Genomic DNA, 24085 nt, shown 5'->3' with positions numbered 1-24085 from the left:
ATATTTAGCTGAGTACACCTGAAAGGCTGTTACATTATTATTATTATTATTATTTTTTTTTTTTTTGTCTTACACCCAGGGATTAGATGTATCCTCCCTGCCAGCTTTCTGGCTGCTTTGAGCACAAGCCTTGATGTCATCATTTATTCAACTGTCTTCACTTGAAAAAACAGAATATCATGAAAGGAACTAACTCTACTAGCATTTTCTCTAAAGTATTATCCAATTAAGACAGTGAAATTCTTTTTAATTTGCAAGAGAATCTTTGTCTAGGTAAGGAAACAGGGTTAAATATCTCTTGGAAAAGTAGTTACTCCTGATATTTATAGGATGCTTGTATGTATATGTAGCTTATAGACTTTAAGAACCACAAAAGCTAATGTATGGGAGATATAAAATATAGATCGCTGCTGCTCTTTACTCTTGAATCACATGAAAGTGTGATTAACTATCCAATGATAGACCTCTTTTATTGATCATTTTCCTTAACCAGGAATTTTCTAAAGACCACAGAATATGTACATGTAAGGCTTTGGGCAGCAGGCACACGAAGGCCAGTTAAATGAGGCAAGTCAGACTGTTGCTTAATTTCACGTCTTGCAACTGTTCTGGCAAGTTGACTTCATAGTTTACAGTTCTCCTAGATTTGGTCAGAGCTTCTCCTCACTACACTAGTAAACAAAGGGAGAAACCATGGTTGCTCGAGGAAGAGGTGATGGGAAAAAGGAAAGTTGAGAGATGCAGAAAATATGTTCTATTGCTGAAGCCTCCCATGATGTTTTGTTCCCTTGTGTGTAAATTACCAACTCTACATAAATGAAATGAGAATATAAAATTGTTGTGCTCAATTTATCACATCACTTTACTCATGAATATATTGTCTCTTCAAAATTGTGCATATTCTCAAGCTGAAATTTAAAAAGGTGTGAAAGTATAATACATTACGGTAAATGTATTATAATGCATAATTTTTATATAATTCCTGTGATCTGCATTGATTCTGGAAACATGGTAACTTTATTTCTACCTAAAAATAATTTCAGGAGCAGACATGGTAAGCATACATAATGAAGAAGAAAATGCTTTTATACTGGAGACTTTGAAAAAGCAATGGAAAGGCCCAGATGATATCCTACTAGGCATGTTTTTTGACACAGATGGTAAGTAATATTTACCTTGTAGGAAACCACTTTTTTTTTTTTAATGGTAATAAAACTGGTAACTTTGAGATTCTTCAGTTCTGTAGTTCAAGTTGATGTTTCCTGTAGTCTCTGGGTATTCTATTTTCAGTGTGCACCTATGACCTATACTGCAACTCTTTCCTGAGCAGCTGTGTTTCTTTTGTCCGGATTAAAATATGGTTCTAGGCTCAGCATTTTTGTAATATGGTAGTGTCATAAATGTGTCAACTGTAGGATATCGCTAGATTGAACTATCAAGGTTATATTATGTAAATGTATTTATTGTCCCTGTAGGAAACAGAAAGTACATGCATTATTAATGAAATGAAACTACTAAGGTTACTATTAATATTTTAATTTTCTTGGCTATTTCCCCCAAGAAAATGTTACTTTATTATTTTCAAAAACAGGATCTTCCGTAGAACTTCTTTGAGCCAATACCTTTCATTTGTTGGTACACAAGATATATTCCTCCTAATTTAAATCCTACAACTAAAAGTTTTGAGCAGACATATCTTAGTAATTTTCCACCTTTAATCCCAGATCCTTTTCTTAGGCTTTCTTTTTAACTCCATTTAACACTGTCATAATGATAAAAATATTCTTAACTGACAGATGCAAGTTTCAAGTGGTTTGATAAGTCAAATATGACATTTGATAAATGGACAGACCAAGAAGATGGTGAGGATCTAGTTGACACCTGTGCCTTTTTGCACACCAAGACAGGTGAATGGAAAAAAGGAAATTGTGAAATTTCTTCTGTGGAAGGAACCCTTTGTAAAGCAGCTAGTAAGTATAACTGAAAACTTTTTTCCATTTCTAGAGGGGTGGGGAAAGTAGGGCTGGTTTTAAAATAAAAATTTTTGAGACAAGTATGCCTCAATAAATTAGAGGGAGTAAGAAAGACTTCAGAATATATTAATTAGGATGCTATGCTCCCAGATCTTTTGGAAGTCCAATATAATTCTCATGTGAATCAGGCATACTTTCATTCTATCTGCTTATTCTTAGAGCCTGCAAGAGGTCAGAAATTTCTTCTCTTGTTCAAAGGAATTATCATAGTCTCCTTGCATGTTATTGGATTAGCTACTCATGTCTGATTCCAGAGTTCTAGCTAATGTTTAAAGAATTTTACCTTGTACACGTACTAACATCCTTTGTTTAGGCAAATGAAGAAAAACTGCATTGTAGTCAATAACTTATTCTGGACTAAAATGTAATTTTTCTTCTGACCCATCAGAATGCTTTTTCTCCCCACCGCAACCCTGAGGTGCAAGCTCTGAACCTGGCCCCTGCCCTTCCAACCACCACCCCTGGGCTCTGGCCGTCCCTTCTTCCCCTTCAGAATGCTTTCTAATGGACAAAATTATTATGTCCCACAACAGTATTTTGATGTTATTGTTAAACATCAAAGCATGTTCCAAGTTTCAGAAAAAATTTTGTTCTTATTAAAAACACTTAAAATTTCAAAATATGATTTTGGGATACTTGAAACATGACAGCCATTTCTCCACTTTGCATCTTTAGTATTTCCCCCCTTCTACTTCAACTGTAAACCAAAATTATTTTCCCCTTTTGATTTTTTTGTATGCCTCAGCAGGGTTCTTAACTACAGTTGATTATATTAAATTTATCATAGTTTTATGGTAGTGGAATTCCACTTCCAATATTTATTAGATTAAAAAAATTTTTTTTTCATGTACTAAGTCTCAGGGCACATTTATATAAACCAAATTTTTAATTAAACTATAACTGAAACATCAGAAATAGTGAGCAAATCCATACTAATGGGGTCACAGTTGTATACTTCAATTTTATTGTTTGTTTTCTATAGAGCCTCTAACAAAAATTATTTTCCTCACCTCATCACTTTGAGTTTCCTTATTCTTTCTCCACCAACCAAGCTAATACACTGTTAGACCTCTACATCTTTAAAAAAAAAGAAACAAAAAACAACTTTGTTCAAAATGGAAAACAATTGACCAAGCAATAGAAATAGGGATATTAAGCTACTAAATTTCATTTTCAACTATTTTGAAAGTGTTTAAAGGCAAACTTAGAATAAAGTATACATACTTGAATTTTAATTTTCATTTTCTTTTGCATTTTAGTCCCATATGAAAAGAAATATTTATCAGGTAAGTAATGGTCTTTTGTTAAAAATCTTCCCACAAGTAAAAATACATTGATTCTAATGTCAAAATATTACTAAAGACCTCCTTAAAATTAATTATATAATTTTATAAAGTGGAACAACTTTTATAAGAATTTAGAAAGGTCTCAACTTAGTAATAAGAATTGACATCCTAAATATGGTAACTGCAAATATGTATGAATTTTTTTAAATACCAAATTGTATTTTCCCATTGAATTCCCTTTTTTGTGGGAAATGAGTCTGCAATCTTTTGTTTAAAAGACTTTGACCTTTAATAATTATAGTTCTTTAAGGATCTGTCTTAAGGGTTTACTAAATGCATTTTTTTTAAAGTTCATTTACTTTGAGAGAGCCCGTGTGCATGAATGGAGGGGCAGAGAGAGAGGGGAGAGAGAATCCCAAGCAGGCTCTGCTCTGTCAGCAGAGCCAGATGTGGGGCTTTATTAGGAACAGTGAGATCATGACCTGAGCTGAGATCAAGAGTTGGACACTTAATTGGCCGAACCACCCAGGTGCCCCTAAATGCATATTTTTTTGAAAGAACAGGTAATACATTAACATGGTTGAAAAAGCAAAATAGTAAGGCAAATGCTGAAAAGTCCGTCTCCCATCTTGCCCCTGTCTACATTATTCTACTTTTATCCTTATTGGGCACCAGCTCAAGTTTCTTAACTGTGTTTCTTTTGCCAAGATCAGCAAATTGTATATAGGACTTACTTTGCCCTTTTATTCACTAATAGATTCTAGGTATCAACAACGCATACTCTTCCGTATATGTCTTTATGGATATAAACCAGCTCCAGACCCTTACTGGCTGGTTTCCAAACATTACAGTGCTGCAGTGAATGAATCTACTTGCACAAATACATTATTTAAAGATTAGATTCCCTGAAATGCAAATGTTGGATTTGAAAAGTGGATGTAGAACTTTGATCGATAACATGGTTTTAGAATTGTACTATTTTGCATTCCCAGAAACATGTCTATTAAATTTTTTGTTGTTGTTGTTGCCAATTGGTAGCATAATTTTTAATCTGAGGTTTGAATAAGATGCACAAATCTTAAGTGTACAGTTTGATGGTTGCCTCTGGATATACCTGGGTAACTACCTCTCAAATCAAGATAAAGAACATGTTACACCAAAAAATTTCCTTCATGCCCATTACCAATAAATGTATCCCCTACCATCATCTCTCCCAGAGTTACCCACTATTTTGAGTTCTATCACCATAGGTTAGAGTTGCTGGTTTAGAACATAGATAGAATTCTACTGGCTTTTTTCACTCAAGAATTTTTTTTAGATCCATCCATGTTACGTATATATTGTACTTATTCTACTGTTGTATAGTACTTTGTAAATGTATCACAATTTGTCCAATTTCCTATTATGTATATATGCATCATGTCTAGTTTGGTACTAAAATGATAGAACAGCCTATGAACATTCTCATTTGGACCTATTTTCTCATTTTCCTTGTGTATATTCCAAAGAGAAGAACTGCAAGGTCAATAGGGTAGCTAATATATTTGGCTTTATTAGAAACTACCAAGTAATTTTTCAAAGTGGTTGAACTGCTACATTCTACTGCATATCCATCCCATGGAAAGTCCCATCTAATTTCAGCCATTCAGGTGTGTGTAATCATTTTGATTTTCATTTCCCTGGTGAATAATGTTGAGCACTTTTATTAGCCATTTCATTGTGTCTTGCGAAATGCCTATTCAAGTCTTTTGTCCTTATTTTTTATTGGGTTGCTTTCTAAATTGGTAGTTGTTTTTAAAAATTCTGGATTGGCATGGTCAGATGTAGATTTTCTAATTTGGGGATTGCTGTAACTGTGATGGAAGAGGAAAGGAGTGTTTGAGAATTCGTGTGTATATTGGAGAATTAAGTTCTCACTCTTCAACAGAAGGAATAAATACCTTCAAGTATCAACCAAAGGGGCATCTGGCTGGCTCAGCTGGTAGAGCACTTGGCTCTTGATCTCGGGGTAGTGAGTTGCCCCATGTTGGCACAGAGCTTAAAAATAAAATCAAGCAGAGTGCCTGGGTGGCTTAGTCGGTTGAGCGTCCGACTTCGGCTCAGGTCATGATCTCGCGGTTGGTGGGTTTAAGCCCTGCATCGGGCTCTGTGCTGACAGCTTGGAGCCTGGAGCCTGGTTCAGATTCTGTGTCTCCCTCTCTCTGCCCTTTCCCTGCTCATGCTCTGTCTCTCAAAAATGAATAAACGTTAAAAAAAAAAAAACTCAAAAATAAAATCAAGCAGAGTACCACCTCACATCCATTAGGTTGGCTACCAAAAAAAAAAAAAAATATATATATATATATATATATTACACACACACATATATACATATAATAACAAAAAACAAATCAAGTATTGACAAGGATATGGAGAAAATGGAACAGTTGTGCCCTATTGATGGGAATTTCAAATGGTACAGAAAACAGTAATGATAAATTCTCAAAAAACTAAAAATAGAAATACCTACGATGCAGCAATCCCACTTCTGGGTATATACGCAAAAGGAATGAAAAGAGGTATCAAAGATTTGTACACTCATGTTCATAGCAGCATTATTCACAATAGCCAAAAAGTGGAAGGTGCCAACCCAAGTGTCCATCAACAGATGAATGGGTAAGTAGAACATGATATATACACTATGGAACATTATTTAGCCTTAAAAAGGCAATTCTGACACATCCTACAATATGCACAAACTTGGAAGACATTAGTTAGGCTAAGTGAAATAAGCTGGTTACAAAAGTACAAATACTTGGTGATTCCAATGATCTGAGATACCTGGAGTAGTGGACCTACAAAAGGTAGAATGGTGGTTGACAAGGAATAAAATAAGGGAAGAATGGGGCATTACTGTTTAATACATAGTTTCTCGGGTTTGAAAGATGAAGAATTCTGTGGAGAAAGTGGTGACAGCACATCAGTGTGAACGTACTTAACGCTATAAAACTGTAAACTTAAAACAGGTTAAGATGGTATTTTGTTATGTGTATTTCACATTAAAAAATTAAGAAAAGCCGTGTAAGTATGTTATTTATAAGTATGGAGGCAAATAATCTTAAAAGGAATGGATTTGATGAATGGGAATTCAGGGTGAGTGGCAGTGGGACAGGAGGAGCACAGTATTTTCTGACACATATCTTGTAGAACATTTGCACGTGTATATTTGGGTGAGGGGGAAGGATATTTACCGATTGAGTAGAATATAAAAGGATACATAGAGATTTAAGTACAAAAGTGTATGTAGGTTTATGATGGTTCTCAAAATCTTATCAGGAGTTGTTGAAAGAACTAGCAACAGAGTTGTCTTTGAATTCATTAAAAAATAATATTTCATAAGACTGTGCAACTATTTGCCTGGCTTTCTTGACACGTTTTCATCTAAAGGTCCAACAAATAATACACCCCAAACCTTACCAAACTGTGACTGCTACAAACTTTAAAGATCAAAAAGGAGAGAATTTTCCTTTTAGTGGCCATTTTCTTCCTCCTAACTCCTAAACTGAGTTAATTTCCCTGGACTCACTGACTTATGGAAAGTTTATGAGGGTTTTCAGTAGCCAAGGACTGCAAGGTTGTAATTACTTCAGGAATACACATATATATAGTTACTTGAATAAATAGAAAAAGGGAGATAATTCACTGCCATTCTTGTTTTTTCTCAGTGATAACAAATTTTAAATGCCAAAAGCCAGATGAACCAATAAGTTTCATTAATGTAAACAAGTATCTAAAGACAACTAGTCTTGAAAAGAGCAGTAAATAGGAAGTCTTAGACTAGGAAGTAAAATCCAAGGAAGACACGTAGAACCGTGACATACCCTGAGTGTAGGTAATTTCCATTTTAGGATGGAGAATTGTAAAACTTAAAATCTTAAGAATGGCAGTCATTCAAGCTAACAAATACAAATCTGAATAAGTGTAATTTTTTATTTTTCTCATCAGTGTGGGAAATTCTAATAGGCAAATATTTACATGATGAAACTGTATTTATGCCCCCCCTCGCCCAAGTGCAGTTCTAGCAACTGGGTGTCCTGATTTCCATATATATATATATATATTTTTTTTTTTTTTTTTTTTTTTGTCTTTTTCTTTTCAGATAACCACATTTTAATATCAGCTTTGGTGATTGCTAGCACAGTAATTTTGACAGTTTTGGGAGCAATCGTTTGGTTCCTGTACAAAAGAAATTTGGATTCTGGTTTCACCACAGTTTTTTCAGCTGCACCCCAATCACCTTATAACGACGACTGTGTTTTGGTTGTTGCAGAAGAAAATGAGTATGCTGTTCAATTTGACTAAGATCTTGGAAATTTCAGATTAAGACATCAAATGTTGACAGCGATTTCCTGTACAGGATTTTAATGTAAAATTTGACAATGAAAATCAGTTTTCATGGTATATTTCCTTATTCCAGTAACATTATTCTCATATAATCGTGACAAAAACTGATCTTTAGGTTTATCATAAGTTTTTAAAAAGGAATGATAAATACAATTTGGTAGTTTTAACCACCTCCCTAAATGTACCTTTCACTTAAAAAAGTTTAAATAAAGTCTAAAGTAGTAAAGTAGATAAAAATAAAAACCCAAGTCTACTGCTCTATCTTCCTTCCCATTTGGTTGAACCACCTTAGGTTAGAATTGGGGAAAAAAACAAAAACAAAAATAACTCTTACCTACCACTGTAGTTTTAGTAATCACCAGGTCTTAACCAATTTCTAGGTCTTGCTCTTTTATTAATAAACATGAGAAAACATACCTTTAAAAAGATCCTATACATTAAGACTTCACACATTACAATTTACTGTGGCAGACGATTCCCCTAATATTTTTATCTTCCCTTTTGAGTTAGATGTAGAAAATTTTTTAGATTTTAACCACCCCATATCCTACATTTTAAAATTTCATTACTTTTAGAACATCACTTTGGACAAGAAATCTTATTTTGTACTAATAACAAATGGTTAGAATGTCAATGAAATTTTATAAATTTTTTGAAGCAAAAAGGATTACAGCCATACCAGGAAGATGTGGAAGTGGATGGCAGTGAGGATAATGCTTTGATCACAGAGCCCCTTTATTTAAGAATATTTCTTCTCTACCTCCAGATCTGTTCCTATATAAGGTGTGTCAGTGCTCCCCGAACACTGATGAACTATCATTCAAGGACATGAAAACTAGGGTAGCAAAAACTGCAGAAAAACACTACATACTACTGTAGTTGTGATGCTCAAAGTTGTCAGTAAAGGTGAGAAGAATCTTTTTGGGGGTAAAAAATGAAAACGAGAGCTGAATCAAGAGTGATTTTCCTTAGCATTCTTTATAGCTTAAAAATACTAGAAAAGATAAATATATGGAGTTCACATAAAATTATCTTTACTTAGAAACCCTGAAAGCTCAAAGTAGTAGTCTCTCTCCCTAACCAATGTCTCATCAATTATCTTATGGGAAAAACTTTTCTTATGGGGAGATACACTATCTCAAGCTTGACCAATGGCAACAAAGTCCCAGCTTACACGATGTGTCCACTGGCATTACGAATAACCTCCTTCATCACAATTAATGGCACTGTTGTTTAATGACATAGGAAAAACTACAAAGTGCTGACAAGACTATATGGTATGGCTGTGTGGTACTAAAAGAACAGATGTTACACTAGCCTTCTTACACAAAACAACTACACTCTGCAAGAGCTTTACATTTCTAAGTTTTTGGATACTATTTTATTCCTGGTAAGTTATTAATAGTGAACAGATTGGAATTCCTTCCTTTTTCTATTCAAATTCTACCAGTCATTTAAAAACTAAGACAGATCTTAACTCTTCCTTAAAACGTTCTCTAATAGTCACAGATTTCTACAGTATCCAATATAGTAGCCACAAGCTACATGTGGCTATTTATGTTAAAATTAAATATAACTTAAAGTTCAGTTTCTCAGTCGCACTAGCCACACTTCAAATGCTCAAACACATGTAGCAGCTACCGTAATAGGCAATACAAATTACAGAGCATTTCCACTTCCATCATCACGAAGTTTTACTGGACAGTGCTGCTCTAGAATCTCCCCTTCCACTTAACTCCCATACAACTAATTTTCTTGTTCATTTTGATCACTTCTACCCAATGGCAGCTCTTACAAAACAGCTACATTAAACTGATTTAATTTTCCATATTTGATTTCACCTTTCAAGTAAGTCCTTAGAGGTCCCTGGTTAGTGAAGTGTTAAATCTTAATTTTCTTCATACATCAGAACATCTGTAACAGGGCCTTTGCATCTATTCAGTGGTCAACAGCAAACTGGGTCATTCAAGTCTGTATGTATATTTTTAATATTATCAACATAACCATGCTTATTTATATTCAAAATGTATAAATTGCTTTCTTCAACATCTTGGTTTTGGTTAATAAGGACAGTATAAATTCTTACGTTTGGCAGGTATCTAGAGAGAATAACATTAAACTGCATTTTCCTAAGAATTTGCATTCTCTGTAGTGAGTGCTCTATGGTCTATTTCTGTTTATATGGTTTTAAAAGTAATTCACACGTACAGGGTATCAGAAGCTTATGCAATATTGAAATATGAAATAGTAAGCGGTACTACGGAACTGAAAGTATACTAAGCTCAAGCCACTGTGTATCTCTGGCATTAAGCATTTAATATGACAATAAACTGCATACCAATGGAATGTTTTCTACTAAATTAAAAAAAAAAAAAACATTTATTTTTGAGAGACAGCGAGTGAGTGGGGGAGGGGCAGAGAGAGAAGGAAACACAGAATCCAAAGCAAACTCCAGGCTGAGCAAGCTGTCAGCACAGAGCCCGATGCGGGGCTCAAATGCACAAAACAGGACATCATGACCTGGGCCGAAGTTGGACGCTTAACCAACTGAGCCACCCAGGCGCCCCCTACTATTTAAATTTTGAAGTAAGTTTTGTGGGTTAAGTAGAAGATACTTAACTTTCATGCTGAGTCTATTAAAAGTGTAAATGTTTGAAACTCAAAGCACCCCTTAAGGGCCCACAGAATAGTGAAACTGGTATCCTTAATTTTGTATTTTTCCTTTAAGGCAATGCAGAGATAACAGGTAAAAATTGAGCAAATGTTTTACATTTAGGGGCACCTGGGTGGCTCAGTCGGTTAAGCGGCCGACTTCGGCTCAGGTCATGATCTCGCGGTCCATGAGTTCAAGCCCTGCGTCGGGCTCTGTGCTGACAGCTCAGAGCCTGGAGCATGTTTCAGATTCTGTGTCTCCCTCTCTCTGACCCTCCCCCATTCATGCTCTCTGTCTCAAAAATAAATAAACGTTAAAAAAAATTTTTTTTTTTAAATTTATATTTTTGTATGAATTGGGGTTTTACTTCTTAAAAAAGCTTTAAGGTTTGAAGTCTACTTTGAGCACCACCAGTTCAAAAGGAAACATTTCAAACTATAAAGTAAATCAATCAGTATGCATTTTATTTCCAGCCAAGGTTTTACATTAAGACAAACAAACTAAGTGTGGGCAAACTGTTGATTCACATTTGAGAAATTGCATGGTTTCTATTTAGGTTCTGAAAATGTAGTTAGTTGCCATAACATAAGACTATTTAATCTGAAACCACCTGAAGGTGTTTAAAAGTATATCCTAAAGGGTGTTGACAGAGGAAATATATACAGTGTTATGAAACTTTATACACAACTCCTGACCATGGTGTAGATCTATTCATGGTGAATAGGTGATGTTCATCTGTTCTCCAAAAGTGGTGAAAAATATTAAGTCAGTAAATAAATGCTCAGAATTACCAAGGAACAGTTAAAAACGACCAGGATCCAAACAGGTTATTTATATCGTATTTATCTATAAAGAAGTGACAACACTAAAAAACACATTGAAAACCAGTGTTTTAAACTTTAAATGTGGGATTTAAAAATATTCCATTAACTTGAGATTGCAGTAATTTTTTTTCCCAAATAGCATTTGATGGGCAATTCCAATATAATTTACAGCTGTAATACTCCTAAAAGGAATATCTACATACTATGGCTTATCAAATATAATCTGCATTTTGCAAATCAATACAAAAATTTATCCATCATTTATACATTTTATATTTATATACTTCTTAAAAATTAGATTTTATTGCTAAGTGAATTTAGGATTCGTATTAACTTTGGGAACCTAATATATAATGCTTTCATAACTTCCCAATTATTTTTTTTATAAACACTGGAAGCAAATGATCATGAAAATGAGACTGTAACTTAAGGCATTTTTGAAAAGAAAAATAATTAGGTGCCATTTTATTTCAAAAGCATATTTTGTCCCACTTTTTTCACTAGCAAGAAACTAAAAACATGAACCATTTTTTTTTTTCATAAATATGACTACAGTAATCAAAACACAAAAAAGGGTCATCAGCATTACTTAGATATTTAAAACAAGGATAACATTTTCCCACTCACCGAAAAGAAAAATACTTTTGATGACCAGTTTATAAACATCAGATTCATTGGCCATGTTAAAAGGTCCAGGAGAATTTTTAATTCAGCAATACTTGAGAATATATATAGATATATCTAGATATATCTATCTATAGATAGATATATCTAGATATATCTATGTATATCTCCAATAGGCATTCCCCACAAAATTAAATCATACGTAATTGCCAGTTTTAATAAACACTTGTTCACAGATCATCCATTTGTCTTATATGAAGTTAGGCAATATCAAATGTTCTGTTATGGTCTCCATCTTCCTCGGAATCATCCTCTGAAGCTGTTGAAAGAAAACAGGATGATCAAGAATGATTTTAAGGGGGATGAGAATGGATACGTATAAATATGAAGCCAGAACAGCAATGACTTGTAAAATAAAAAAACCCAATTTAGTATTCTGTTTGGTCAAAATGATAAGTTATGACAGGGTTAGGGGTGGTTTGACTGTGGGTGATGCCCATCCATAATGCTCCCACCCCAACATCTTTTTATGTTAGTTTTTATAAAAATGAGAATGCTTAAAAATGTGCTTCAAGAACGTCTTCTAAAAAGCTTCTGAGATCAGCCTGTGTTCACAGTAGCTAATGATTTAGACACTAGAGAAAAAAATGAACTTAAGGCAAGTGCTCTCACACACCTGAGTAGAATCTGGTTTATTACCGCTGCATGTTTGATGCATCCGATGAGAATGAAAAAAAATGTACACAGAATAGGTTATGGGTATTCTTGCAATTTACATCAAAGCTATGTCTATACAATGCCAAGAAAAAGCTCTATTTAGTCCAAAAAGCTTTTATATAGACACAGCCTAAGTTAAAACAATTGGATTTAGTAAAAAACTTTTGAGATTATTCCTATGCCTCTACATTGTCAGAAACATCATGTTTGTAACATTTCTGACTTCAATTTAAGAGCCATTGTAGTAGCTCAGAAGTTTAAAATAAACATCCTGGAATGTCTATAGGAGGGACCTAAGTATAAAACTATGGATTCTCTAAACTGTTACGTGTTGAGGAAAATGGAATTCACTAAAATAAACACCCAACCAGCATTTCCCCTATTATCAAGGGCAGAAAGGTTAAATGTATACTCTTCTTGTATTAATATTAGACCCAATATTTAAGAGCACCCAACAAATGGAATCAACAAAAACATCCTACATGTATGGATGAAACTTAAGTTTTCATGTTTCAATTTATCTTGCAGAAATCTTCAATCCATTTTTAGTAAATGATAGCAAGCATATACTTGGCTCATGAATGAGTAAATCCTATGGTTAAGTTTTATGCTATATTATGGAGAAATATCAAACTAAGAAATAAAACAGTTTTTCAGAGAACTTCTCATGTTTTCTCTTCAATTAACTCCACAAGAGAAGAAAATTCAGTGAGAACCAACTTTTAGAATACATTAATATTCTGGTACTTAGGAGTAAGCTTGTAGCACCCACAACAGCTTTTACTCTCAGCTGAATCTGGGTATATTTCACCTCCGTCTTTCTTACATGTTGGCAGTAGACATTGCTATGTTTAGGAAACTACTAAATGTTAGTTTAAAAAAAAGTAAAGCAATCTGGGGAAAATATTACTATCATCTAAAACAAATTACTACCATCACATCTGGCAAAGTATGAATTATAATTTGCTAAAAGAGATCTTTGTGTTAGGTAACATAAGGGATGTGAAGAAGTTTATATAAAAGAAAAAAAAAGATGTACACCAAATGAATTCCCACTTTATATACCAGACTCCTTTATATACCATTTTCACACATACTAAACTGTGAAAAGGCATCTGGTTGTACCTCTAATCCTTTCAAAACTTAAAAATAGTACAAACTTAATGACAACAACCCATGTCTTAGAATATTCTAGGAATTAAAAGGCTCTCATGAAGACCAAGTCCTTCTCAAACTTTACTTCAAAGGGTAAAAAAACACGCACACTACAGGTAACACTCCACAAGTGTTTTGAAGATGAGTACAGAGAATAATCAAGTGGAGAATATATATTTTAAAACACTTCAAAGAGTGTAATGGAATCTGATCGTGGGGAGCCAGTTGCTTTGGGTGAAAAAGTACAATAGGTAGGGTAATCTTGAATTCCCAGGAACTGTTTCAGAGCCACCAATATCTGTGCCCACCTGGTACGAAGCACCCTGGAGGTTGTAGGACTCTGAGGTTAAGCTGTGCAGATGCCTGTAAAGATTTGGGCATTAAGTGCCTTCACATAGGAGCCCAGGCAGAAGTCCTAATGCTGGAACGTGATCTTAAGAGATTGGAGTTGCTGTCGGAGCTGGCTGCCTATTAAAGGTCCATGAGGACCTGAACAAGGAGCAAAAAAAAAACTATGGCTTCTGTTACGGACTCAGAACTAGGAATCTTTCACCCCTATTTTCCTAGAACTATACACAAACCCAGGGAAAACTTTTAATGATCTAACAAAGATGAATAACAAAATTTCTCTCTCTCACACACACACACCTAACAGATTTAGAAGTGTGGTTTGACCAGAAGTTTTCTTTTTGATTAAAATTAAGGCGATCAAAAATAAAAATTTTAAATAAAACACTAGTTAAAATATATCCTTCTGTACCTTAAAATTGTTATTTTTTAAAAATATGCTTTGAAAAAGGTCAGTTGCCCAACCCATCTTTCCCAAATCAGTTATTATGGTATTACTACGCCTATAAATGAAGCTCTAATTTGGTAGAAAGCGTATACAGTAAGGTTTTGGTCTGTGGATTTAATTTGCAAAAGAAATTCAACAAGTCTGGGAAGGGGAAATTCCACCTACTTTCGAGATCTTCCATATGTGCCTGAAGAGTTCTTGCAAGGTTAATAAACTAGAAACAATGCAGAAAGAAATATAGTAGTTTAAATGTTGCAAATTGATCTAAAAAGAGAATCAGTATAGGAGATTCATTTCTACTTTAAAAAGTCAAACACCATTTAAGCCTTTAAAATAGGGGTCTTTCTACCCCCACATCAAAAATTACAAGCTTAAAATATTTTTTAACTGTTGTATATAATCACCATTATATAAATGGTCATGTAGAAATCATGAATCATGTAAAAACTGAAAGCTGCTATAATAAAATAATTTTATCTAATGGCATTTCTGTCTTGCATAAATACAACACTTCAAAAAATTATGGAGAAAAAATTAAAACCATTACAATGTGGACACAAATGAACACTCTTAGGGGTCAAAAAAACAAAACAGGAACAATTTTATCTTCCTGTCTAAATTTGATAGCTCCAGATGTATTACATTTATTTCGATACTTAAAAAAAATTTGTGAAAATGACTTCCACTTTAATAATTTGTACCTTTTACAAAGGCATGAATTATATGCTTTATATAAAGGTTTATTCATTTTGAAAAGATAAGTTACCTTTTAGGAAATCATCTTATGGCATCTACTATATTTAGGTACTACGATTTCTAAAGTACTTAAAAGTCCAGAGATCTTCGCTCAAATTATAAATGCTCGATAGTTCATTCTCTTTTCTCTCAATGATAATAATCTATCAAATGGCTTACAGGAATGTTCACATGAGGATTACAGAAAAATGTTTTACCAATTTCCAAACTATATATATTTGGTAATTTTGATTATTTGGTAATTTTCAAGATAAAACAAAAACATTACACCTCACCAGAAATTTGGCTCCATTTTTAACAAAGTGAATATTTAAAAAATAGTCTGAAGTATATGTTTATGAACACATTTCAAGATATGAAGTGTTCACAATACTACAGTACTGATGCAGACCCTAGCCCCTGCCACACAAATTGGGCGAGGCAGAGAGTATAAATTTCCTATGGTACACTGAGGTAAGTAGCATCCTATACTCATAAGCACCTAAGAGACAGCTAGCTCAAGTGTTAACATTAAGGTAAGAGTGTACAGAGTAAACACACAATAGTCCATATCTTAAGTAGTTTCTAGTAATATGAATACTTAAAAATTAGTACACTGCTAATCTTTTACAGGATAGTAACAAATGAAATTGAAGTTAATTTCCCATACTCTTTTGGTTTTTGGAGTTCAATTTAATAATGAGTTGTTTTTTTCCCTCCCAAATGAAAAAGAGCATTTTCCCTAGGTATTTTCAATTCCATCCCTGTTTTTCACTAAAATATATTCCAATTACCTTCAAGAGCTAGAAAATTACTTGTTTAAAAATAGCTTTTTGAAAAAATTAGCCTGCTTGATAAAGAAGGAAGAAAGCAATTCCCATTAAATCTACATTATCTTTATTTTCAAGGCACATTTTAATATAAGAGCTCCCTAAAGAAAACTAAATGTAAACATGTAAGACAATCTGCTTTCCAAAGCGAACACTTGCTGCATCACACCCTCCCTGCTCCCCCAACTCCAATATTACTTACTCGGACACGTGTGCTTGGTTCATTTGTATTTCCCATCATATCAGAAAAGCTTTGTTCGCACAAGTGCAATAACACAACTAGGTAGAGACCAGAGCTGATAAACTCATACTCAGCCTTCAACAGGAAAGCAAGCGAGAAAAAAAAAAATGAAGAATGAAAAATTAGTAGAATTGAGATTGATACTTATAGCATACCGATAAACTAGAGGAAATGTATTTACATCCAGCTCCTAGGAAGAGTATAATGCCAATTATTGAAAAAGAAAGAGCTGTCTTTCATAGTTTCATAAAAGTTCACTAATTGCCATATAATGTATTCAAATAGGTGTATGAATAACCTTTTCATTCTCATATAGTCTTCCTTTATGTAATGATTTATATAAAAGTGGGAAAAATCATTTGATGGTGGAATGAATGCTCTGGTTCTACATAAAGCTGAAAACTGATTTCATTACACAGATAGCTGTAACTATTTGCTTAAAAATTACCATTTCATCTACAGCAAAAATCAATACATTATGTGACTAAAATCCTATTCTGACAGGTTGTTCATGTAATTTAATTAACTTAAAGGCAACACTAAATATAAAAATGAACTAAAAAAAAGGTAGTAAAGTAACTTCCTCATATCATTCACATAGAAATTTGCAATGGGTAAAAATAGATCTTTGGTTCAATGCTGTTCTGTTGGTTTTGAAGCTAAGAAAACAAATCATGAATATAGTGCTATTAAAAAATCTAATCTCTTCTGTAACTGTTACACAGTGATCTCTAAATTGTATCATATTTTGATAACTTAAGAAATCTATGTTCTTAGTGGCAACTTCAGCAAGTAACTGGTTATAGATTCTTCAGAATACTCAACAAATTTGAAATTAAAAGTTTCTCTAAATGCTTCACTTCATTAACTTTGTTTTTAACTTAAAAGGAAATCATGCATCCAGAAGATTAAAATGTATTATAAACTAATCATTTAAAATGAGGGTATCTGTCAGACCACTAAAATCCATGATTCACCAAGAACAAAGATGTTAAAGCCAGAAAGCTTCATCAAGACTGTCATTTTCCACCTAATATTTCTCAATGCCTCTCAATTATTTAAGAGGTGGGTCATTAAAATCCTTGAAGAACAATAAAAATACTCTTGGCTGTACTGAAAAGCCAAAGAACCACCTTCAAGAGACATGATGGAGTACCTACAGAAAGAATGGAAGAAAACCATTCTTTGAAACCTACTCTGATTTTGAGGAAAAAAATAAAAATTTCTTTGCATCTTTCCATACTCTTTCTTCTTGTTCTTTAAAATACCACTGTCTAGGGACGCCTGGGTGGCTCAGGTGGTTAAGCATATCACTTCAGCTCAAGTCATGATCTCACGGCTTGTGAGTTTGAGCCCCTGGTCGGGCTCTGTGCTGACAGCCTAGAGCCTGGAGTCTGTTTTGGATTCTGTCTCCCTCTCTCCCTGCCCCTCCTCCACTTGCGCTGTGTCTCTCCCTCTCTCAAAAATAAATAATAAAACATTTAAAAAAAATTTAAGGGGGCGCCTGGTTAAGTTAAGCAGCCGACTTCGGCTCAGGTCATGATCTCGCAGTCCGTGAGTTCAAGCCCCGCATCGGGCTTTGTGCTGACAGCTCAGAGCCTGGAGCCTGTTTCAGATTCTGTGTCTCTCTCTCTCTCTCTGACCCTCCCCCGTTCATGCTCTGTCTCTGTCTCAAAAATAAACATTAAAAAAAAACTTAAAAAAAAAAAACTTAAAAAACTTAAAAACTTAAAACTCTAGCTGTCTAGAGAGACTCCTTAAGAATTTAAGACAATTCCTTATTGAAAGTGGTACTCCTTTTGGACAACTGGCTTCATTAAGGAATAAAACAATAACCAGTATTAGAGTAGCATCTGTACTATATCAACTAATTTTTTTCATTCCTTAGATCAGTGATTCTTAACCTGGATCTAGGCAATTAGCTTCAAGAGATCTGGGAGTCCCTTAAATTATATGCAGATTTTGTGTCTATGTATATTTTGTAAAGAGTGTTCCTTGGTTTTAATCAGATTTTCAAAGGGTATCTATATTCGCACATTTAAAAAGAGTGTCCACAAAAGATCATATATTGCATGTTTCAATTTATATGAAATATCCAGAATAGACAAAGTCAAATAGAACACAGATTGGTGGCTGCCAGGGGATGGGAGAAGGGGGAAATAGGGATCCCCTACTTAATGGGTACAGGATTTTATTTTGAAGAGATGAAAATGTCCCGGAACTAGAGAGAGGTAATGGTTGTGTAGTGCTCAAGTGTACTAGTACCAATAACTGTTCACCTTAAAATGGTTACATTACATAAACTTCACTTTAATAAAAAAGGGAGAAAAGTGTCCAAACACTTCATTTAAAAGGTGTTTTTCAAGCATTCATGCATTCTGTCACCATCACCTCTCTTTTTATCACAAATATGCTAATAAGCACATTTGGATAGTATGGCCCTAGAGTTATCCTCATAATCTTTCAACATCTCCCACCTGAATTTTCCTTTAAAAAGGAAAAAATACTGAGCTCTAAATTTCAAGAAAAATTAGTGATCCAATCAATGGGGGGAGAAGGGAAGGAGAGATCAATACATACCAAAAAAATCTGAGACATGAGAGGATAATACATGAAATAAAATTTTAGAATCATCAGAGAAATCCTGACATTATGTATTTGTAGTGATACAAATACCAAAGGAAAGAAAAACAATGTGAACTTGGAATAAATGATTTCACATAAGATAACTCGTTCAACATATAGATGGAAGCGGAATGGGGAGGGTAGAGGGAATCAGACATGAGGAAGAACAGGGGATTATATAGGCACATAAAAAATTATTCCTAACATAAAAAAAAAACAAAACAAAAAACAGGATGCAGATCTGGGGTTTGGTGTTTCAATTATTTTCCAGTACTCAGAGGCATTCACAATTGAGACAGCTCTGGGGAGAGAAGGTTGGCATGCCTACTTTGGGACCCATTTCCTAAGCTTTCCTTATTTTTAGGTTTATTTAGGAAGCATATGATGAATTTTACCTTACACTTAAAATTTGTGACTTTGTTATGTGCCTTGTGCTTTAAAAAGTTAGGGGGAAAATGAAAAATTATAGAATCATATAATACCTAATGTGGTAACAGAATTATATTAAAAACATTATTATTATTATTATTTTAATGCAGGTTTTCTGACCATGATTTAATCTTTTCTTCAAGAGTTGTCCTTTAAGCATAGAACAGACACTTACCAAATTAGGCAAAATATACTAACTTGTTCATTTGCATGAGCTCTATGTAGTTCATGAATATCAAAATCCTCCAGGTTAAGCTGCAACTTCTCTTTACAGAGTTCACAGGTGGTTACAGCCTCTAATGAAGAACCTGGTAAAATTAAAAGGAAAACTTAGTTTGCTATGTCTCCACAAAATACTATTCCTTGTAAAGTTTTAAGCTTAGAATATAGAGAATCAAAAGGGAGAAAGGAAGGAAGATTGCATTACTGCCATAAACCTGGTAAGGTCTCCTAAAATAACAACTGGTTAACACTAACGTGCTTGTCAGGTCCTAAGCTTATGCCCATTATTTAGGTGTCTGTTTTTTTCCTTCCAGAAATGCATGCTACCCCATCCTTGATGGTGGGAAGCTGACAATGGAACATCATCTGTACTTCCCGCTTCTTATTTAAGTACCTTGGCACGATGCCATGAAAACAATGTTAAATAATGTAGTATCCCAAACAACTAGTTACCTATATCCAGGCCAGTATCTCTGATGTGACAATATATACCTAAGACGTTTTGTCCTCTAAGAAATGTGCATTCCCTGTAAGCTAGGAGGGAACAAAAGGAATCCACCTTTGTCTAGGTAAAAACAGCTCCATTCAGTCATAAAAGGAACAAAGTCTTGATACATGCTACAACATGGATGAAAATAAGTAAGTTACCAGGGATTCAGGAGAAAGGGAGGTGGGAGCTGCTGCTTAACGGATGAAGAGTTTTTGTTTTGGGGTGATAATAAAATTTTGGAAGTAGATAGTGGTGATGGTCACACAACATTCTGAACATACTCAATGACACTGAATTACACATGTAATAATGGTCAAAAGGGAAATTTTACTTTATATATATTTTATCACAAAAGGAAAAACAGTTCTTTCTGTCCAATATGCAGTTACTGGTTACTCCTAAGCTTCTGGCTCCAATTAAATCATTGGTAATTTTGTCTAATTAAACATATAGCCATTTTCCCCCATGCTTATTTTTAGACAGCTTTAAACTAAAATATACATATACATATACATATATATCCTAAAAGTGTGTGTATATATATGTATATATATCCTAAAAAAAAAAAAAAATGTATATATATATATATATATATATATATATATATATACACACACACATATCCTAAAAGCAGAGAAGTCATGTGATTAACAGGGTAGAAGTTTAGATTCAATTAACATTTGTTGACTGTTACATGCCAAGATTTAGAAGGAAAAAGAAAAGTAGTAACCTCTGCCTTCAAGCTCTTAAAGCTCTTAAACAGTAAAATCTGGCATAAAGTCTAAGACAGCAGTAATTTATATACATTTTCTTTTGAAAATAGTTGGAACAGAAAGTGAGTGCTATTCTAAGGTAGTATGTTCTCTGTTGTCTCAAAATGTCCTGTAGTCAAATTACATTAAGATAGTCACTGTATTTCCAGTATATGATTAAAACCAAGCTGTTGTTGCTGTTTTAGGAGTCTAACATACATAGAGATACTGAAATTAAAATGCATCTGGAATATTTTAATTAAAGACAATTAATATTGTACCACTGAACTAAATTCAGGATAAGTCCATACTATGACTGATGGAAAACAAAGAACGTGAAAGAGATTTATCAGACATTTGTTTTTAAAATTTTTAATGTTTATTTTTGAGAGCGAGAGAGACAGACAGACAGACAGACAAAGAGGGAGACACAGAATCTGAAACAGGCTCCAGGCTCTGAGCTGTCAGCACAGAGCCTGAGGTGGAGCTCGAACTCACGAATGGTGAGATCCTGACCTGAACCGAAGCTGGACACTTAACCTACTGAGCCACCCAGGCGCCCTACATTTATCAGACATTTCTTAGAACTATTCTCTGATTCAGAAGCAGGAGAAGTGTGATTATAAAATACGGGCCTCTGAGATCATTTAGTACAAATTCTTTCACGTTTTAGTGCTTCATGTTTTTTCTTCTAGGAATTAAGTGACTTATAGAACAACGTTCAGTAGATCATATACAGCTCAGAAAAGCCCATTTATCCCTACATGTTTAATCTAGGGCTCTTTCCATTAAGACCCCACCTCATTCAGTAGGCCCTGACTGCCCTGACTGCATTCGCCTCAACTTGTACTAGACTTGCTTTATTCATTTTCGCATACCCTGAGAGTTTAACAGTCCATACGTGGCAGCTGCTTAATAAATGTTTAAAATCAATCTCTACCAGAATGAATCTTCTACTAGATGGGGTCTTTACGTAAGTATGAGAAAGCCTTTGTGAAAATTTATCAAGAAGGTTCAGTTCTTGAGATCTTTATATTCATCTGATCATATCTTAGAAAGCTTATTAATAACCTGGTAACACCCATCTAATTGAGTATTTACCACATGCCCAGTACTGTGAGAAACTATTTATAAACGTCATCTCATTTGACCTTCACAACAACCTTATGTGGTAAGAATTACTCACTTTTACTCATAATGGATCTGAGGCCCAATCCCAGACCTACTTAAGAACATTCAAAAGTAGATCTAAGGCATCAATGTTTTTTAAAACTCTAAGGGATAATTTTGATCAGCAGCCAAGGTTGAGAACCAATGTTAAAAAAACTTAAGATCCTTCAGTTAAGTTTTAGTGCCATTATTCCAATCTAGGCCTAACAATGTTCTTAACACACTGTATCAACTGTTTTCCTGCCTACACAACGCTAAATGTCTAACTGCAAATGTATTAGAAGGTGAGTCAACTTGTTTCTCATTTTGGTAATGGCTAACATTGCTGGGCCCTTACTAAGTGTCAAGAACAAATGCTACCATGCTGAACATTCATTTAATCTTGATAACGGCCCAGGACATGATAAAGCCAAGAAGCTATCATACCACCGTACAGCTAAGAAGCTGCAACAGGTGAGATGGGTCTTCCCCCACAGCACTGGGATCAGGCTAGTTTAAAAGAAAACATAACCTCCCTACCCCAAAGGAGGCCTTGGTTACCTAGCTACAAACAAATTTTTCCCAGGAGCCTCATAATCTCCAGCTTGAACAGGTTACCCAAGTCTTCCAAAATGATGATTAAAATCAGTATTAACGGGGCACCGGGGTGGCTCAGTCGGTTGAGCGTCCGACTTCGCCTCAGGTCATGATCTCGCGGTTCGTGGATTTGAGTCCCACATTGGGCTCTGTGCTGACAGCTCGGAGCCCAGAACCTGCTTCTGATTCTGTGCCTCCCTCTCTCTGCCTCTCCCCTGCTCATGCTCTGTCTCTCAAAAATAAATAAATGTTAAAAAAAAAAAAATCAGGGCGCCTGGGTGGCGCAGTCGGTTAAGCGTCCGACTTCAGCCAGGTCACGATCTCACGGTCCGTGAGTTCGAGCCCCGCGTCGGGCTCTGGGCTGATGGCTCGGAGCCTGGAGCCTGTTTCCGATTCTGTGTCTCCCTCTCTCTCTGTCCCTCCCCCGTTCATGCTCTGTCTCTCTCTGTCCCAAAAATAAAATAAACGTTGAAAAAAAAAAAAAAAATTAAAAAAAAAAAAAAAATCAGTATTAATGCCATCCTACCTCACAAATTATTTTCCTGTCACCAACTATTATTAGACCATCAATCTCATACAATGGCATACACTGGTGCGCCTGGGTGGCTCAGTCAGTCAAGCATCTGGCTCTTCTTATCAGCTCATGATCTGACGGTTCGGGCCCGTGTGGGGCTCTGTGCTGACAGCATAGGGCCTGCTTGGGATGCTGTGTCTCCCTCCCTCTCTCTCTCTCTCTGCCCCTCCCCTGCTTGCTCTCTCTCTCAAAACAAACAAATTTTTTAAAATTGTGCACATTTACTAATCTCATCTAATTTCCCACCCTTCTTACCTTAGGAGTCATTTTTACTTATATCCTCTGGTACTCATGGTCTAACAAATTTCTCTCAACTTTAAAATTAAATTTCACTCTCTCAAAATAAATAAACATTAAAAAAAGAGGGGTGCCTAGGTGGCTCAGTCAGTTAAGTGTCTGACTCTTGATTTCAGCTCAGGTCAAGATTTCATGGTTTTGAGTTTGAGCTCTGCATCAGGCTCTGCACTGACAGCTCAGAGGCTAGAGCCTGCTTCTGATTCTCTGTCTCCCTCTCCCTCTGCCCCTCTCCAGCTTGCACTCTCTCTCTCTCTCTCTCAAAAATTAATTATTTATTTATGTTTATTTACTTTTGAGAGAGAGAGAGAGAGAGAGAGAGCGCGCGCGAGCGGGGGAGGGGCAGAGAGAGAGAGAGAGAGAGAGAGAGAGAGAGAGAGAGAGAAAGAAACACAGAATCTGAAGCAGGCTCCAGGCTCTAAGCTGTCAGCACAGAGCCGGACACAGAGCTCAAACTCACAAACTGAGATCATGATATGAGCCCAAGTCAGACACTTCATCGACTGAGACACCCAGGCGCCCCAAAAGAAGTAATATTTAAAAAAAAAACCACAGTACAATACATTAAATTTTGAAGATTAATGAAGTTCATTAATGCTTTTGCTTCAAAAATTAATTACCATACTTTTGATAAGAGTATAAATTTGACAATCAGTAAATTATAATCAGATTTGGT

General features: G+C 34.9%; 2 protein-coding genes across 16 annotated transcripts in view; one reads left to right on the top strand and one right to left on the bottom strand.

Annotated features, from left to right (window-relative positions):
* LOC122226167 (lymphocyte antigen 75) overlaps positions 1-9684 on the top strand; it is a 133379-nt gene extending 123695 nt beyond the window's left edge. The window contains exons 36-39 of the mRNA XM_042948929.1: positions 1044-1160; positions 1797-1970; positions 3293-3319; positions 7458-9684. Of these exons, the coding sequence (XP_042804863.1) occupies positions 1044-1160; positions 1797-1970; positions 3293-3319; positions 7458-7660 (521 nt within the window). The 3' untranslated portion in view covers positions 7661-9684. The remainder of the gene's footprint in view (positions 1-1043; positions 1161-1796; positions 1971-3292; positions 3320-7457) is intronic.
* Positions 9685-10798: 1114 nt separating this feature from the next.
* MARCHF7 (membrane associated ring-CH-type finger 7) overlaps positions 10799-24085 on the bottom strand; it is a 60925-nt gene continuing 47638 nt past the window's right edge. For 8 of the 15 annotated variants that reach the window (XM_042948909.1, XM_042948907.1, XM_042948905.1 and 5 more), the window contains 3 exons: positions 19530-19639; positions 16239-16352; positions 10799-14685 (listed from right to left, as the gene is read on the bottom strand). In XM_042948909.1, the coding sequence (XP_042804843.1) occupies positions 14527-14685; positions 16239-16352; positions 19530-19639 (383 nt within the window). In that variant the 3' untranslated portion in view covers positions 10799-14526. Of the gene's footprint in view, positions 14686-16238; positions 16353-19506; positions 19640-24085 lie in introns of all 15 variants that reach the window. The other 7 variants (XM_042948911.1, XM_042948914.1, XM_042948913.1 and 4 more) reach the window with 5 other exon arrangements.

Source organism: Panthera leo, chromosome C1, assembly GCF_018350215.1.
Source record: "Panthera leo isolate Ple1 chromosome C1, P.leo_Ple1_pat1.1, whole genome shotgun sequence".
Classification (NCBI taxonomy): Eukaryota; Metazoa; Chordata; class Mammalia; order Carnivora; family Felidae; genus Panthera; species Panthera leo.
The sequence above is the reverse complement of the archived record's forward strand: the minus strand, read 5'-3'. Positions and strand labels throughout refer to the sequence as shown.